Source organism: Sceloporus occidentalis, unplaced genomic scaffold, assembly GCF_023333645.1.
Source record: "Sceloporus occidentalis isolate IW3139 unplaced genomic scaffold, rSceOcc1.0.p SCAF_1, whole genome shotgun sequence".
NCBI lineage: Eukaryota > Metazoa > Chordata > Lepidosauria > Squamata > Phrynosomatidae > Sceloporus > Sceloporus occidentalis.
This window is the reverse complement of record NW_028316981.1, coordinates 303,351,300-303,370,268: the sequence shown is the minus strand read 5'-3', so window position 1 is coordinate 303,370,268 and position 18,969 is coordinate 303,351,300. Positions and strand designations below refer to the sequence as shown.

At 39.8% G+C, this 18,969-nt stretch overlaps 1 protein-coding gene across 1 annotated transcript in view; it reads left to right on the top strand.

Moving 5' to 3' along the window:
* The window catches only part of LOC149324177 (netrin receptor DCC), a 227,729-nt gene that overhangs the window by 137,098 nt on the left and 71,662 nt on the right, over positions 1-18,969 (top strand). The window contains exons 10-11 of the mRNA XM_089487445.1: positions 1,822-1,887; positions 12,460-12,622. Of these exons, the coding sequence (XP_089343571.1) occupies positions 1,822-1,887; positions 12,460-12,622 (229 nt within the window). The remainder of the gene's footprint in view (positions 1-1,821; positions 1,888-12,459; positions 12,623-18,969) is intronic.

Here is an 18,969-nt window from a genome sequence, read left to right as displayed (position 1 = left end):
CTTGGTACCAACTTTGGTTGATATTCCAACTGTGTCCCTAGGTGGACCAAAAGGACCTTGAAGCAGTTGGTAATCTCTCATCTTGATTTCTGTAATGCACTCTACATGGGGCTACCCTTGTACCAAGTTCGGAAGCTTCAATTGGTTCAAAATGCAGCAGGCAGATTGGTCACCGGTTCATCCAGGTTTGGCCACATAACACCTGTTTTAAAATCTCTTCACTGGCTGCCAATTAGCTTCCAGGCACAATACCAGGTGTTGGTCATTACTTTTAAAGCCCTACACGGCTTGGGTCCGAGTTACTTGTGGGAACACCTCTCCCTACATAATCTGCCCTGCACTCTCAGAACACTGGGAAGAATCTATTAGAACGTCAACCAACCAGATTTTTAATGACTTCCCAAATAGCTTTCAGTGAGGCTGCTTCGAAATTATGGAATAGTCTCCCAGAAGAGATCTGTCTTATTGCCACCTTGGAAGCCTTAAAGAAGGCACTTAAGATCTCTTCCGGTGAGCTTACCCACCTGACCTTGTGTAAGAAATACTGTTCCACTATCTGATCACTGTATAATTGTATTGCTGTATGATGATGAGCTAGTTATAATGCAATTATTTTATTTTATTGATGTGTTCTTATATGTATTTTATGGGTTGTAATCCCACCTCAATCCATTCAGAAGAGGTGAAAAATTATTATTATTATTATGTGTGTAGTGTATTGTAGGGCACTAGTTCACTCCGTGCAGTTGAGAAAGTAGATCAAGTCTTCAAAAGCTTATACAACAATTGCATTCATACAGCTAATCTCAAAGGTGCTACAAGACCCCTTAGCATACTATATAGAACATGGTCATCATGTAGTTATGCTGGGAAACAGGAGAGTAGAAATGAAAGCCCACTCCAATCCATAAGCTGATGCCAATTGTTGTGTCTTCCACCTTCTATTTGATTTTCTTTAGTTTCTTGGTTGGAACAGTATGACCAAGTACTGTCCCACAGAGGATGAGATTTGGTGCTGAGGTCTCTGGATTTTGATTTCTTCCGATAGCCTGAATTTGTATAGGAAAGTGTAATACACTAAGCTAGGAGGAACCTTAAGCAACTAGATGCTAAGTGAAACATTCTGTCAGCTGGTTGAATAATATAATTTACTTGCACTAGAAAGAAATGTCAAAACTCAAGCTGTAAGAGAACATGGGCCACTGGAATGGAAGCATGCCCAGCACTGTGCCTGTCATTTAAAGGATGAATAGCCGTCAGACCTGTCATTTTCTGAGAGAGAATTTTCTGACTTGGAATGAAAGCCTTGCCTTATATTGTCACTTTTAAAACTAGCAATCCTGAAGAGCAAAGGGATGGTGGGGAATGAGGAGGAGAGTCAAAACACTCTGGTGGCACAATGGTTAAATGCCTGTACTGCAGCCATTCACTCAAAACCACAAGGTTGCGAGTTCAAGACCAGCAAAGGGCCCAAGCTCGACTCAGGCTTGCATCCTTCCGAGGTCACTAAAATGAGTACCCAGACTGTTGGGGGCAAATTAGCTTACTTGCTAATTAGCTTACTTGCTGTTCACCGCTATGATCTTTGGAATAGCGGTATATAAATAAAACAAATTATTAATTATTATTACTCAGATATTTTGTTTTGGAAATCTGTTTTTATGACAGCTTTTTTCCCCCATGCAGACGTAGAGTTTCCTCCTCTCGAAATATCCAATGGTTTAAAGATCAGGTTGAAACTCTTTCAAAACTCTGGCCCTCTGTCTGCCTTGGCTTGGCTCATCTGCCATTCTGTTCTGATGTTCATTTTCCTTTTTGCAGGTCGTCATGGAGATGGGGCCTACTGGCCAGTTGACACAAACTTGATTGACAGAAGCAGCCTTAATGGTAAATACAAACAATAACTGAAGCTTTTTCAAATTCACTCATATTCAAATTCACACATATTGTTTCAACAGTGGTTGTGCATGTGTCATTTAGTACATCTGCAGCTTGCATGCACATTGTTTGAAAGTTCGGTACTTTAGTATGTTAATATCCCAGTATCTTTTGTGACTCTGTACTTTGGATACTACAAGCTTCCTTTATGATATTCCAATTAATATTTTAAATAACATCTGTATCCAACTGAGGCCCATTATGCACAAACACATATGGCTACCACTAGCTGGCTGGATAAAACTATGCCAATGATACTTAAGGCTACAGCAAGAATGTAAAAAAATATTATTCATCACTATTTGTTTTCCAGAAGAATAAGAGGGTTTTTTTCAGTGTTCAAATCCTTGCTGAGAAGAACAGCACAGTGATAAGAAATGTCTTCGGAAATTATTCTGCCCAGAAATACATATGCTTTCTCTGTACAAAATAAAAATCCCCCAAAATCATTTCCAGCACAGAAAACATGTTTCCTGAACAGAAAACTGGGTGCTTTGTGCAAAACAAAACAAAACAAAAAAGTTTCCAACACAGATAACACGTTTTCTGGACAAATAAAATGTTGTATGTGAAAACCCAAATCTATTTATGTACAGCATGATTCTCCATGAAGCTATCCAAAGTATAAATACTGGTCCAGTGCTGCACAGAAATCTTTCTGATGATGATAATTTGTCTTTGCATGTGTGAATGAAGGACATGAAGATATGCACTCCCATCAGACAGAGATAGACAGACCCATGTGGAAATCATCAGCAGGTTTCAATGATTTGGCTCTGTGAATAAGTAGTTTTCCTCCACCGCTATGTGGGAATAAGACAAACAAGGGACCTTTTCCAAAGCTGAAATTCAATTCTCACCAAAGGCTGCATCTACACTGCAGAATTTCACACACACTGTGATTAGAGAGGACTTATCCCAGGAATAACCAGGAATGCTCCAGCAACAAATCATTCATGGGATTTCCCCGTGAATGATTTTGCTGGAGGGAGCATTGCTGGTTATTCTCGGGATATGTCCTCTCTAATCACAATGGTGTTTATCACACTATACTCTTATAGTGCTACTATTCCACTTTAACTGCTCTAGCTGCCTCCTGTTGCATTCTGGGATTTGCAGTTTTAAGGAGGGGTATTTAGAATTCTCAGGCAGAGTTATCTGCCTGAGAATTCTAAATACCCCTCCTTAAAACTGCAAATCCCAGAATGCAACAGGAGGCAGCTAGAGCAGTTAAAGTGGAATAGTAGCACTATAAGAGTATAGTGTGATAAACACCAATGTCATGTGAAAATCTTAGCTGCGATTGTGTGAGTGTTACTGTAAAATGCTTGTTTAAACCACCGATTTTCCCCATGTGATAAAGTCAATAGTCCAAAAAAGCTCTACCCAAAAGCAATTTGTTGCAGGTGACAACCGTATGTGGGTTCCTTTATTTCCAAAACATAGATTTTAATTTATTGATGACAAATGCATGGTGAGTGAGATATTCTCAGACCTGCCATATTCACTTTTGTTCACTTATTCCCGAGCAATTCATTTACACCATGCTGACAAATGATGCAGTCTATTGGTATGGCAATGTCATTGTATGGTATTTTGATGTTGTACTGTCATGGCATGGGTCAACTTAGAAAACAACACAAAGCTACAGATTGTGATCTTTTCATTGATACTGCAGTTCCAGCTCCCTGAACAAATCACTTATCTACCGTCCATGTGGCTCACAGGATAAGTTAGCATCATGCAAAATGAGCAAGTCATGAGAAGCTTAAACAAAGCTTTCAAAATGTTTTGACCTAATACACTAGCTAGGGAATAGTTGACATTGATAAGGTATTAGCAAGTGGAAGCCTGCAATAGTTACAGTCCATTGCCATGTAAGGTTGTCAGTGGAATTACTGGAGCAAAATCCTCCATGTGAAGAGATAGTGTGGGAGATTGAAGAAGGAAATGGAAAAGATAATTGAGAAAAAATAATTAGCCCTTGGCAGTTTCTTAGCACGGAAGCGTAGTCATTATATATACTGTAGATTTAACAGATATGAGTTACCGCACCAGGAAATTGCACTGTATTAAGAAGCAGGTTCTATTGTGTGTCCGTCACCATCTCTTCTGTCCCCAAATCTATATGCGTTGATGTTAGGAGACCCAACTTTGGTATATCATTTCATGTAATTCTCCTGTTCTTTGGTACCAGATCAGCAGTCATGGTTATTGCAACATAAACCAAATAGTAGTCACAACTTCATATTTTCAGGATTGGGGACAACTGGAGCATATCTGGAGTCTCGTTGTCCCTAATGGAGGTGCAGCTGGGTGCCTGTGCTGCCATTGGGGACAAGAGAACCTGAGGCCCTGTGGTTTTTGGTATCATTGAGGGGGTCTGGAATGGATCCCCCATGGATACCACAGTCCCACTGTAGTTTGGAAATAGTCTTTGCTCATTATAGGTTGGTTTGTATTATTGTCATAACATTTTTATTGCTCAATTGCTGTTGTATTCTACAAAAGTTTGGGTTAGCTGCCTGGTTGCCAATAGACTCTAAGCATACATGCCAGACTCAGCTTGGTCCTGTTTCTATTGAAATAACCTACTGTGATTTGCTCTACCAGAGGCTCCACACTTTAACCTTTACAGGGGCATATTTCCTTTACACTCAGTTGCATCTAGAAACCTACTGTACAATGGGAATGATGTTCACATAATTAGAGGAGAGCAGAAGATGCATACAATGCGACTCCTTTCTGTTTTATACTGTAAGTCTCCTAGTGGAAGCTGTGGTTTTAATTAAACCTGTCCTGATATAACAAGACATGGAAGAACACACATACATCAACACACCATGATTTACAGAAGATGAGTGGCCTTTAATCCCAATCAGCTTTAGTTTAGACACCTCATCAGCCCCTTCTTTTTAGCACTCCATACCTAATGGGGTTTTAACCTTTCTAAGTTATTGAATCCATAAAGAGAAATAAAAACCTGAATGTTATGTAAAGCCAGGCTTGAAAAATACAAAATTAGTACAAGGTGTGTGGCTGATTAGATCAGACAGTTCTTTTTTCCCCCATTCACATGATGAGGAGGGAATACTTAATGCTGTCTTTCTTTCTTCCATTTTTTTTTTCAAAAACCTGTAGCTTACTGGTAGATAAATGGCTTCTCTTTTGTATGCTAGGCGGGGGAGTCAGAGATGGTATCAGTAAATCTGGTCTGTTTAATTAGGTCTCTACACTGATACCTGAGACTTTTCTTTATCTGAGCCTCTGTAGATGGGAAGTCTCAGTGTTGCTATAGGCCTCTGTCATTAGTGGTAGAAACTGTTGCTGCACAGTTTGAAATTTAGGGGAAAACAAAGCCTTCTGTATTTGTTTCCCAGCATTTGAAATGTGCAAATTATGTCTAAGTTAGAGGGAAGGAAAGCAAGAAAGATGCCTGCAAATCATCTGTTTACAGGGAGTAATAGGCAGGCACAGGGGGCAAAAAGGTACAATAATACATGGAGACTGGAGCCATGCTATATGAAACTGATGTTTCACTATAGGTTCAGAGTAGACCTGTGTTGAGCAAAGGGCTTTGCAAACTGATTTGCATTCATATGCATGGATAGCTTAGAATGTGGAAAAGGAGGATCAGTTTCAATCCAGCTAGTCACTTTGCATTCTCCTGGATTCAAATAATTCATATTTATAGCATAGAGCTAAAGGACTCTGTGGAAAATGAGCAGCTACATAAGGATGCTATTCATAAAAAAGGAATATATATTATAGGATAAAATTATATTTAGAAATGCTCTTTATTTCTAAATTATATTTAGAAGTGCCCTTAAAACGGGGTAGGTGTTGCTGTGTGCCTTCAAGTCGTTTCTGGTGTATGGTGACCCTAAGGAAAACCTATCACAGGGTTTTCTTTGCTAAAATTTGTCCAGAGGGGGTTTGCCAGTGCCTTTCTCTGAGACAGAGGCAGTGTAACTTGCCTAAGGTCACCCAGTGGGTTTCTATGACTGAGCAGGGATTTCGGCTATGTTTTCAGAGTTGTTGTGCAACACTCAAACAATTACATTACAATGGCTCTTAGAATATTATACTCCACCTATTTTTGAGGGACTCACCTGCCCTGCTGCCATTGACTATGTGAAGAAAGCCAAAAGGAGAAGTACAAATTCTCTTTAACAGGAGGCTGGAGAAATCAGCTGAGATGGGAGATGTAGTATAACGTTATGTCAGGCAGAATTATATCATATGCCCTCTTCAACCCCATGCCCCACATTTTACCTGCTTCATCAAAACCAACATGACCATTTTCTGGTAGTGGAGTTCGGGGGAAGTACCCAGATATGTTCATGTCACTGGAGACCTATTGTCATAAGACCTCTCCAGGAGAAGAGTCCTCCAGAGGTGCTGGAGGATGACATCCTTGTTCTGCATCCTGTTATAAGAATACAGTTGACACTGTCTATCCACAAATTCAGCCACCCACAGCTTGATTTTTTTTAAGCAAACCTTGATTTTGTCATTTTATATCAGGGACACTACCATTGTATATAATGGAACTTGAGCTGCCATTATTTTTGGTATCCAAAGAGGGTCCAGGAACCAAACCCCAGTGGATACCAAGGACTCACTAGAGAATTTTGGTGCCATCCCCCCTATTAGCCAGCAAATTGCCATATCAGAAGAGGATGCAGCAAGTAAAAGATGGGATTTAGGAGGAGGGGACATTTGGGCATTGCATGAGGTCAGTGAAGAATTCTGACCTCTGCAAAGACCCCCAAGTGACTTATGTGCATATAAGCTCAACTTCTCTCTGTATAAATACAGAACAGAATACAATCAATATCGTTATTTTCCAATCTGAATCATCATAAGACCTCTTGAGCTGTGAGTCAGTTTAAAAACAAAGCACATGCTTCTTGTTTTAAAAAGGAAATGAGGTGGGAAATTTGCTGCTTGCATGGTAGCATCCAGTATGGTAGCATAACAGTGACTGGGCAGAATGTAGTTTAGGGGAAGTCAGTGTCACATAAATGTATCTTTTATGAGGCCATCTATTAACAGGATGTCATTGAGCTATTTGGCTGAGATGACAGCTGATGTGATGTTCCAGAGGACACCATTCCACCTCACTTATAGGGTGCACCAACACTGACTTATTACTCACACAGATTTTTGTAATGCACTCTACATGGGGCTACCTCTGTACCAAGTGTGGAAGCTTCAATTGGTTCAAAACGCGACAGCCAGATTGGTCACCAGAACACCTAGGTCAGACCATATAACACCTGTGTTAAAAGCTTTTCACTCGCTGCTGTTTAGCTTCCGGGCACAGTACAAAGTGTTGGTTATTACCTTTAAAGCCCTTCATGGCTTGGGCCTGAGTTACTTGAGGGAACACTTCTCCCTACACAATCCGCCCTGCATTCTCAGAACATCTGTGAAGAATTTATTAGAATACCATAAACCCAGGTTAATGTCAACTTCCCATAAATTGTTTACGGCCACAGCCCCCAAACTATGGAACAGCCCACCAGAAGAGATCCGTCTTATCACCACCTTAGATGCCTTTAAGAAGGCACTTAAGATGGATCTCTTCTGGCGGGCTTATCCATCCAACCTCTTATAGGAGATCTTTAAGATAAAATGCTTCCCTTCTGGTTATGATGTATGCTTTCTAAATCTTTTAGATGTTCTAGATGTTTTAGTGCTTTTATTGAATTAATAATAATGTCAGTGTTTTATTGATTGTATTTTATATCTGTACCATGTTAATTTGTTGATGTAATCCTGCCTAGATCCGCAGAGAGAGGTGGGAAAATACAATTATTATTATTATTATTATTATTATTATTATTATTATTATTATTATATTTAGTTGGGGGAACATAGGCCATCATCTGCTGCCATTCTGTGGTTTTGTCCCAACTAGAGTAATCCCACTGGATCAGTTGACATAATCTCCAGCTGTCCTGATTTGGCAGGGATAGTCCTGATTAATCCACTGTCACCCCTTCCTTCCATCTGCTTTTAAAATATTCAGTTTCTTACTCTTCCTCCTCTGACTGTCCCCCTCGGTCCTCAGCTTACTTCAGTTGCTGCAACCTTAGTTCAAAGTGCAAAAGTAGTTTGCTCTCAATTAATTCAGCAGGAGTAATAGCCAGAAATGAGAATTATTTAGCCTTGGTGTGATTAAGACAGGCAACATGCCAAAGAGGGGAGAAACCCACAATTTTATTTATTGCTGTAAAGAAATTACCTGGGGCACAACACAAAAGAAAGATTAAAATCAACCTACACACACACACACACACACACACACACACACACAAAATACAAAGCATTCTATAACTGCATTGCTAGTATGTAGATTATCACACTATGATTAATTCCAGAAATAATGCAGTTTGACACCTCTTTAACTGCCATGGCTCAATGCTGCGGAATCCTGTCATTTGTTGAGCTCTCTGACAGAGAAGGCTAAATATCTCAGAATACTACAAATACCAGACTTCCATATTTTTATTTATAGTTTGCCCAAAGAAGTGTGTTTTGGTACAGAATCCCTTACTGAACAAGTTTAGCAGACCAAAGTATATGTCAATGATTGCAAAGAAGAGAGGGATCATAATTTTTGAGGGTGCTATACCAATACATTAGTTGACCATAATTTGTAGTAATGTTTTGAGCCATCTTTTAAAACAGGCATTCTGATGAGCCAACGGAGAGGAGATTCATTATGTCATAAATGCTAGCGGATAGAAAAATAAAATTCCATCTGTCATGTTGTCCTGTTTTCAAGAAGAAAATAATAATAATAATAATAATAATAATAATAATAATAATAACAACAACAACATAATGAGCACCACCAGCTGCCAACTAGTGCGGTTAGGGTGAGGTAAGGACATAAGAGTTGTGCTGGATTAGGTCAAAGTTTTTCTGGTCAAGCACTTTGTTTACACAGTACATAACCAGTTGCCTATGGGAAGCCACAAATGTTCTCCATTTGAGCACACCACCCACTGATGTTCCCCAGCAACTGTTAATGAGAAGCATGCATCCTCTGATGCCAGAATGATATATATACCCATCATGAGAAGCAGCCATTGATTCCCCCACTCTCCATGAATTTGCTCAATCCCCCTTTAAAGACTTCCAAGTTGACACCCAATACTACCTTTTGAAGTTGTGAATCTATATGTGAATCTATCTGAAAGACTATTTCCTTTCATCTGTCCCAAATGTCTTGCGATTCAACAACCTACCCAGTAAATGAAGAGTATCTCACTTGTAAATAATGGGCACCTTGTCATTAGAAGTGGCTATGATATTATCTTGTTTGCTGTGGCATGATTCTGTTTATGATTGGCAGCAGCAATGTTCCTTAACTTAACTTTTCTAAAATTATTGTTCAGTCTAGAAATAGTTCTAGGGCTGTCTAAGTATTACATGTTAAGACGGGGACTGTTTGTAGGCTCAGGGTCTAAGAAACATAACAAAAGAGAGAAAGAGAGGAAGAAAGAAGAAAACAAATAATGGAATAGCTACACCTTCACTGGCTGATAGATGAAATCCAGTTGCTCTCTCCCTTGCTGTGATGTTCTTCCTGGGAGGCTGACATATTCCTTAGGCATTGACTCAGCTAGTGGCAGAGGTTGGAGTGTCTGTCCCTTGAGCCCCACAATCTCAGAATAACTTGCTGTTCCTGTATCTCTTTGATGGCTCTACACATAAATTCGCCATGTTTTATGGCACCATTCTGAACCCAGGCCTATCCTTTAGAGTAGAATTCATATGTCTTGGCAGGCCTTGAATTGTATCTGTTTTTATAGACAGGTTCTCTTTTTGAAAAAGGGCCGGGGGAGTAAATTTGTGACAGTAGAACATTGTGCCATTTCGCTTCCTGCACATCAACTAAGCAGGATATTTCTCATAAACTGTGACCTTTCCTTGCTTGTGACACAGACGTGTTTCTACAGCATAAAATATCTTTGATGTTTGGTGTACTCTCAGTAGAAGTCTTCCCCTTGTTTTTTGAAATTTCTCTTGCCAACTCTCACTCCACATAATACTTTTGCTTCAGGCAATAGACATGCACATTAAGGGGTTTATGCAATCTCCTTTGTGTACCGAAAGTATGTACAGAGGTGGTGGGGGACATAGAGGGCCACATGTCTACCACCATTATCCTGCAAAACTGCTGCATCCCAGGTGAACAACTGTTTGACATTCACTGGCCAAGAGGAGAATTTACCTAAGGATATAACCTTATAACAACAGCAAATGTTTTGTGTAATATTAGTATAGAAACTTAATGGCAACTTATCCAATGTTATTGTAAATAAATAAGTTTAATAATAATAATAATAATAATATGATTTATTTGTATACCGCTTTTCCTACGATCAAAGTGGTTTACAGCATACATATGCATATACAAAACAAAGCAAGTAACAAAACAAAAAAAAACATGACTTTTAATCAAATGTTTTAATAATTCAGTGTTGTCTCATCCCATAATTGAATGCTGAGACCCAGTGGTGTAACTAAGGAGTTGTGGAGGGTTGTGACTTGCACCAGGTGACACCCCTGAGAGGAATGTTCAATCCGGTGGGGCAAAACACTCAGTGGGACTGGCGCAGCTGCTGGGCGAGTGAAAAAGAGTGTTGTGTCCCTTTCTTACTTGCCCAGCAGCTATACCAGATCCCAAACGGTCATCTAGAGGCTGGAGTGTTGCTCCCCTGCTGCCTTCCTGCACCAGGTGACACCAACCTCAGGGACGCCACTGGTGAGACCTTGCTACAGTAGTAGTGGTAGTGTAATAAGGGGCGAATAACCATGCAGTCATAGAATCATAGAGTTGGAAGGGACATTTAGTCCAAACCCATTCCATGTAGGAAACAAGTAATGTACTCCTCAGAGATGGCCATCCAGCCTCTGTTTGAAAACTCCAAAGAATATTCGCTGGAATTCACTACAGGACTTTATGTAAGTAGACTTACATCTGCGGGCAACAGTTTCTCAGTGTTCATATTCAGCAAGGGACTGCCCTGATGTTACTATGTAGGGCAGCTACTAAAGTGATCCTTGCACATTGGGGCCAATGAACACTGGGATACCAGTTAGGGAGTGCTGATGTACATCAGTAGAAGCCAATATGTATTGGGACATCAGCTAAAGAGTACAGTGATAGACCCAACATATAACAGGATACTCTCACTAGTACCCTAATATATATCTTCACAGTCCCCTAGGAGGGCTCCATAGAATTTAAGGTTACAAAACATAGGCCGTGGTACAGAATTGTAGCCATTGTTAGAGATTTTAAGGGTGGCAGTGGAATTAAAGGGATAAGGAATTAATGTATGTTCACAGTACAGTCTGAAGCAGGGTTGGTAAACCAGGTACTCCGCAGACTGAGGAAATATGGTGGAGTAAAACCTTACAGGTAGGTGAGATTTTTACCACATTTAGTGTTGCACTCAAATAGTAAGTGACCATATTGTAATATTGCCAAGATTTATTTATTCATTTAACACTGACAATCTAATTTTCAATCAAAACCAGGGTAACAGAAATTCGTGAAAAACAGAAAAAAGGGAATAGAGAAAATTCATAAAATACATCTAGGGGGAAAATAGAATACAGAAAAAGGGAACATAGAAAAAGAAAAGAAAAAGGAGGGTATACACACACAGAGAGAGTGGGCCCTTGGTATCTGTCAGGGTTGAGTTCCTGGCCCCTCTGTGGATACCCAAATTTATGGCTGCTCAAGTCCTATTCTATACAGTAGCACAGTGAAATGGTGTTCCCTATATAAAACAGCAAAAATCAAGATATGCTTTTTGGATTTTTTTTTTGTTGTTGGATATTTTTCAAGCTGTGGATGGTTAGATCTGTAGAGTCAGAGTTTGTGGATATGGCGGACCAACTATAAAATACAATGAAGCTTTGACCCTTCATTCCTCGTTTTAATAAAAAGATAGATAAAAAAGGAAATATGTTATTCTACCATTACAAAACCAATGGAATACTCCTACTAGAATTGCTAATAGCCAAGTTTTCTTGGTTTGTTCTTTTAACAAAAACCCAGTTCACACTATCTTCACAGAGATGAAAAAGTCACCATGAAGCAATCTATGTATTATTATTATTATTATTATTTGTAGAACAGTAACAGCATTTCAAGCACTCCAGTTGTAAGACTGCAGTTCCTAAATCACAGAAAGTACAGGAAGGCAATAGTAACTCGAATCTTACTTCACAGGGCATTTTCAGAAGATCAAACCAACTAAAGGAAAATACCTTCACTTCTAAGATGTGCATATGAATCAGTCTTCACTGATCCAGATAAAAGATTGTTCATGTGTTTCTTTATAATGAAGTGAATTTGGTACTGAACTAATCTTTTAGTCACCAAGAGGCATGAAATAAGGTTTCATGAGTTACCACCAAAGGGCTGAAAGGGCCATTGTTGTATAATAACTATTCACAACATTTCTATAATCATTTATGTTCTTTCAGAACCCCCCATTGGACAAATGCATCCTCCACATGGGAGTGTCACACCCCAGAAAAACAGCAACCTTCTCGTTATTATCGTTGTCACTGTTGGAGTTGTGACTGTGGTGGTAGTGGCAATTGTGGCTGTGATTTGTACTAGGCGATCTTCAGCACAACAAAGGAAGTAAGTAATCTGGACAGTTTTCTGTACTAAAAAATACATTGTTACAATGCATCAAGATGTCCTGCTGGGAATGGTTAAATGCTCCCCCAAATTGTGTTCTTTGCAAAAAGAAAAAAAAACACCATAAAACCAAAAACTATTTTTGGGCAATATTTTTGCATTTCTGAAATGTTTAAAATCATTGAAAAATTTACAAAAACTTCACTCAGCCAAGATTTGAAATCATTCATTCCTGTATGACAGTCTGTACTCTGTACATTTCAGTTCTGCTCTGAATAAAACTGAGTCCTGACAAGACTGGTTTTCCATCCCAAAATATATTATGTGACATGGTAGAATATGGAAAAGACTCAAGACTTTAATATAATCATCACTGCTTTTTTACAGATGCTAATATTGAACACAAGGCAGAGACTTAGCAACATTACCATCCAGAGACAGAACAAAACATTCTTTGCGACTTAGGCAGAAATCCAAATCATGATCGTCCCCCAATTATATCCTCTGGCTTAAACCAATTGCTAGTCCTAGGTGAAGTAGATTCATTTAAATAAATGATTTTACATAATGTTGAGGTGAAATCTCTTTTCCTGTAGTTTAAATCCATTACTCCCGGTCCTGCTCTCTGGAGTAACAGAAAGCAAGCTTGCTCCAGCTTCAATATCACATCCCCTCAAATATTTAAATAAGGCTGTCATATCATCCCTTAGCCTTTTCTTCTCCAGGCTAAACATACGCAACTCCCTTAGTCTCTCCTCACAGGGCATCATTTCCAGACCTTTCACCATTTTGGTTGCCCTCCTCAGTACATGCTCCAGATGTGGCTAGAACAGTTTCTGAAATGATTTGTCAAAGATATTTTTGCTTCCTGGCTCAGAAATGAGAATGTCACCCCTTCTCACAAGTCAAGATCCTTTTTATCCAAAACCAATTGAAATATTTTGGCACCCAAGGTAGAAAATCTAACAGTTTCCTCTTTTCCCACCTAGCAGTGAAAATAGAATAAAAAGAAACTAACTAACAAATCATTTGGCACCCTTCCATGATGCTCCAGATTATCCTCCTGAGCTGTTAGGGATGCAGAAAGCTGTCCATTTTGTGTCAAATCTGAATTTTTTAAAACCTCTAGTTTATTTTTTCCTAGTTATCAAGAAATTTATGAATGCATTTATGAACTTTGGTTTGTTCTAGAATTGGGAGGGATATGAAAATTCTCTTTCTATTGCACCATTTTCATATCCCATGTTCAGATCTTATGTATTTCTTCTCTTTTCTTTCTCTATTTTCTTTGGAATCATACTTTTAAAATCCAATGAAAATAATATGAAAAAGAAGGTCATAGTGCCAGCCAAATTAATGCTAAAAATGAGGACCCACTCACAGAAAAAAGGAGACAAATGGAAATCCTAATTCATGATGGAATACACAGGAATTCAAGGCCAAATGTATAAGATTCTGGCACTGAGTGTACAATGTATCAATTTTTTAAATAATCTAAATATGATTTAGATGGATTTTGAGTTTAATGGCATTTTTATTTAAAAAATGAATTGAAATTAAATTAATTCTCACCCATCTCTCTGATCTGTCTCAGGGTACAACTACACTGTATTAATAACGCAATTTGACACCACTTCAAGCGTTGTAACTCCATCCTATGGAATACTGAGATTTTTAGTTTTACAAGGTCTTTAGGGGTTTTCTTTTTCTTCCAAAGAATGCTGGTGCCTCACAAAGCTACAAATCCCAGGATGGTGTATGCTGGTGTCATGGCAGTTAAGGTGGTGTCATTGCATTACTTCTACAGTGTGGATGCACCCTCAGTCTGCCTAATGGTGGAACTGGTTCTGGCTTCTGATTCAGGCTTATCTGTGAAACAGCAGAGGTTCTGCTTTCCTGGCTGCTTTTGCTGGCTTTTGTGCTTCCATCTCTGTTCATTTCCTGGCCTGCCAGCCTCCCTCTAGCACAATGATACCCAGAGAGTGTATGAATGAAAGAAAGAGAGAAGCTAAAATAAATGTGGAGCGGTCCTTTTAATGCTGTTAATAGCCAACGAGTGCAATTCAAGCACATGTTGAAAAACTATAATAATGTCTGTTGAGAATAAATCATGCCACACAATTGTGAAAGGAGGAGAACAGAGTGAAGGAGAATGTCAAAGCTATACCAGATGTTCAGAAAATTCAAATATTCATTCCCAATAAGAACCATGCTGTTGCTTTAGATAGGTTTTGAGTTTAAAAGAAAACAAACCCAAAGATGAAAAGCACACCAAAATCTGTATGACAATTTGGTCATAGGAAAGTGGTATGACTATTGTACTAGATAGGAATCCTATCTAGGGAAGGGGAAGGAGCAGGTTTAGAGCAGGCTTGGGAGATGAGGATAAAATGAGGAAATGCCATCCAGGTACTTAAAGAGTGTGTTAGCCACCATTTAGCATCCATTAGGATATCTGCCATTTCCTCTTGAAATGTATTTTTGGATTTATCTTTACACTATCTTTCCAACATTCATTGGCTACAGCATTATGGTTTCATATCTTAGCTGTTCAGGGCTAACTTGGATGTATTTAAATTGCACATGATCACACAGAAGCCATTGGTGGGATACAGACCTCTCTTTTCCACATAGCCAAGCTGCAGCAACCAAATTGCGTGGCGCAGCTACATGGAAAGAAAAGGAACGCTGAAAAGCAGCTCCTTTTAGTGCTGCCGTAAACTGCCTGTGGCAGCGTGAGCACATCGCTGCTGTGCACACCCATCTGGACGGCACGCACCAGTGATGTCACAGCTGCGCACCCCGTGTATACGGCGTCACACAGCGATGACATCCTGGTGATGTCCTAGGGTTGTGGGGCATCTGGAAACAGCGCCCTGAGGCAACCCTAGTAAGTCGCCAAGATGTGCTAAAGGGCCCGTCTGTCGAGGGCCTTACTTCCGCTGCAAGTTCTGGAATGACAGCATGTAAAGTTAAAAGACAAAAAGCAAAACCATTTTTCACTTTCAAATGCAATGTATTCTTTTCCTGCTAAGGCATTCATATTGACTGAGGCCATTTTGCAATCATGTAAGATTCAGGGATGGGGCACATTTCATACCACATATTTCAACATCTGCACGTTGCCAGGAATTTTTCTTTTTCTTTTTTGTATCTGTTTACAGCTCTGTATATGAGCAGAAACTTAACGTGGTAGAGGACTGATATGGTTTAATAGCTGGTGCAAACTGGGAAAAGAAAATTCTGCACTTATACAGGGCAGTCAGGCAGCTATTGAAAGAAATGATGCTAATGGCTTCTGAGCCCTCATTTCACTTGTTTTGCCACATCTCAATGCACAAGAGGACAGAGCACTACAGCATAGCATTGCAAACAGCTTTGAAGTAGCTATTTCCAAATAAACAGCGGATTGTATTCGTGGAATCTCAGAGTTGGAGGGGACCTCAAGGACCATCTTGTCCAATTCCTGCCAGCCCCAGTATTTGGTTCCTTTCTCCAGCAACAAAGGCATAACAAAGTTACCTTGCTATTGTAACTTAATTTCTTTTTGAAGGGCTTGTTCAGCTGAAGGTGCAACTTGTAAATTGTAGTGGAGGAATATCATGAGGTTCAAGTATTGACCTCTGCAGTGCCGCATGGTGTCTTTGGAAAGATAGTGTTTTTTCCAGCAAAGGCTAGTAGTTTGTAATAGATTTTTTAAATAAATAAATAAAACTAATCATTCTAGTTACTTTTGAAAAATGGCATAAGAGTTGTTGTTTTTAAAAGAATAACTCTTAACAGTAACTAACTACATTGAGGCCTTGGAATTGTAACTGTAATTAGTCACTTGTAAAGTAACTTTCCATGATCTGATCAAAATGCTATAAGAGTTGCACTAAATTAAGGTGAAATAAATTACACAATACACAGTCAAAGCACCCCTAAAAGATGGCCATCCAGCCTCTGTTTAAAAACCTCCAAAGAAGAAGACTCCACCAAAGTCTGAGGCATCACATTCTCCCTCATTGGGGAGGTTTTTTTTTCTTTTTTAATGAGCCTGACAAAACCCTTTAAAATAAAATATAAGTATGGAAATGCAAGTAATTCAAACATCTTTTTTCCCTTAGAAATCAACCACTCACCCTAGCCAAACTAATTCTGACTTAGCTTATCATATAGCTATAGATGGTACAAGCATTTTTTCTGAAGCACAACCATTTCAGTGTGACTCTGCCATCCTTGAATGCCCTTGTTCTGTGCTGTCTGTATTCAAATGGTATTCAGCATGCATAAGCAAAATGTTTGGCATTTGTACCCAAATGCAAACAATTAGCCCACTTTAAGGACTTGCATAGAGTCCTTAAGATGTTATTGAACTGCAACTTCCAGTATTCCTCACCCTTGACTATACTGGCTAAGCTGTTAGGGCTTGCAGTCCAGCAACACCTCCATAGCCACATGATTCCCACCTGTACATCACACAATGAAGAGCATAGAAATAAAATTGGACAGTGTCTGCTATCCATGCTACTGGACTGGAAGGCACTGATGCAGTGGAAGGAAGCTGTGGCAGGTATGAATAAGTCAGGGAAGAGAACATAACCAGTGTTCACATATCCCTTTTCAAGAACCTCTGTATGAATGTCCCTATATAAATTTAGAGAGCATGTGAACTGTCTTGCTGGATTAAAAAAAAAATTCATTTTCTATCACTATCATATTCCATCACCAAATGTTCATATTCTGTCACTGTTAACAGTCAGTCAAAAGCTACTTTGAAGCTCCCAGTTTGAGCTTCTTGGAATGTCCATCCCCTGTTGTTTCTGACCATCATCTTATGATCTGAAGGACATGGATATGAAAGGCCCTATTTTTGCTGAAGATAATTGTACATTGTAATGACCATGAACCCTTCTCTGTGGATTTTTTTTTAAAACTGTTAAAAAGTTATTCAAAGACACGGAGAAAATCAGGGGTTTAAACAGCAAAAATCACATGAAAATTGCACAATCGCAATTCACATTTTCACACACATTGTGATTAAAGAGCCATTATTCCAGGAATAGACAGGCAATAAACAGCAACAAATTAGTCATGGGATTTCCCTGTCAATTATTTGTTGCTGTTTACTACCTGTTTATTCCCAGGCTAATAGCACTTTAATCACAATGTCGTGTGAAAATGTTAATTGCAAATTATGTGATTTTCACATGATTTTTGCTCTTGAAACTCCGATTTCCCCCATGTGATAATGTCCATAGCCATGTTAGTCTGGAAAATCAGTATGCAAATGGATCTTGGAGCACTTGGAGGGAAGGTCACCAGCCAGCCCGCCTCCTGAGAGGAACCTCTGCTGAATGCTGACCTTCCCTCCATCTTCCCACTGTTCTGGGACTCCTTGGAAGTAGCAGCAACAGCTCCAGCTCAGCAGAGAGAGAGGCGGGGCAGTAACCCCTCAGACATCCGGAAGCTCCCATAGCTACCCTTCTCCTCCGTCAACTCCCTCATGTCTTGGGATCCTCACCCCATCCCTTCCAGCACTGTTGGACTGTATCTTTATTTTTCTGCTTTTCTCTTTTCTACATTTTCTCCTGCCATCTGTTTGTCACCCAAACCTCTCTTCCCCATGGCTCCTCGCACCTCTCCTTCTCCTTATCTCATTCCTATCCGCCCCCTCCCTATCTCCCAACTCCCATTCTCTTGCGCTCTCTGGAATTGCCGCTCCGCTGCCCCAAAAGCAGCGGCAATCCATGATCTTTTTCTATCTCAATCATTTAATCTTCTTGCCCTCACTGAAACCTGGCTTCCGGCCCACGATACCACTACCTCTGCTGCCCTTTCTCTTGGCGGTCTCTCTTTTACCCACACTGGCCGCCCTGAGGGTCGCGGAGGAGGGGTCGGCATCTTATTATCAAAGTCCTGCCAGTTTCAGGTTCTCTCTTCTCCCCCCAGCTACTCCTTCTCCTCATTTGAATTACACTCTATTAGACTCTATTTTCCTCTGCAACTTCGGGTTGCCATCATCTATCGTCCTCCTGGTTCAGCGTCTCAGTTTTTCACAGATTTTGAATCTTGGTTGACATTTTTTCTTTCGGATACTGTCCCCTCCCTGATTTTAGGTGATTTTAACATCCACCTCGACGATCCCAAGAATTCCTCAACCTCTCGCTTCAGCTCTCTCTTAGCTTCCTTCGGTCTCCAACCCCATTCCAACTCTCCAACCCATTCCCTTGGTCACTGTCTCGACTTAGTTCTCCCCTCCAAGTGTGTCGTGTCTGACTACTTGGCTTCTGATTTCTCACTATCTGACCATCACCTACTTTCCTTTACTCTTACCTACATTCCTCCTCCCCGTCATACCGTCC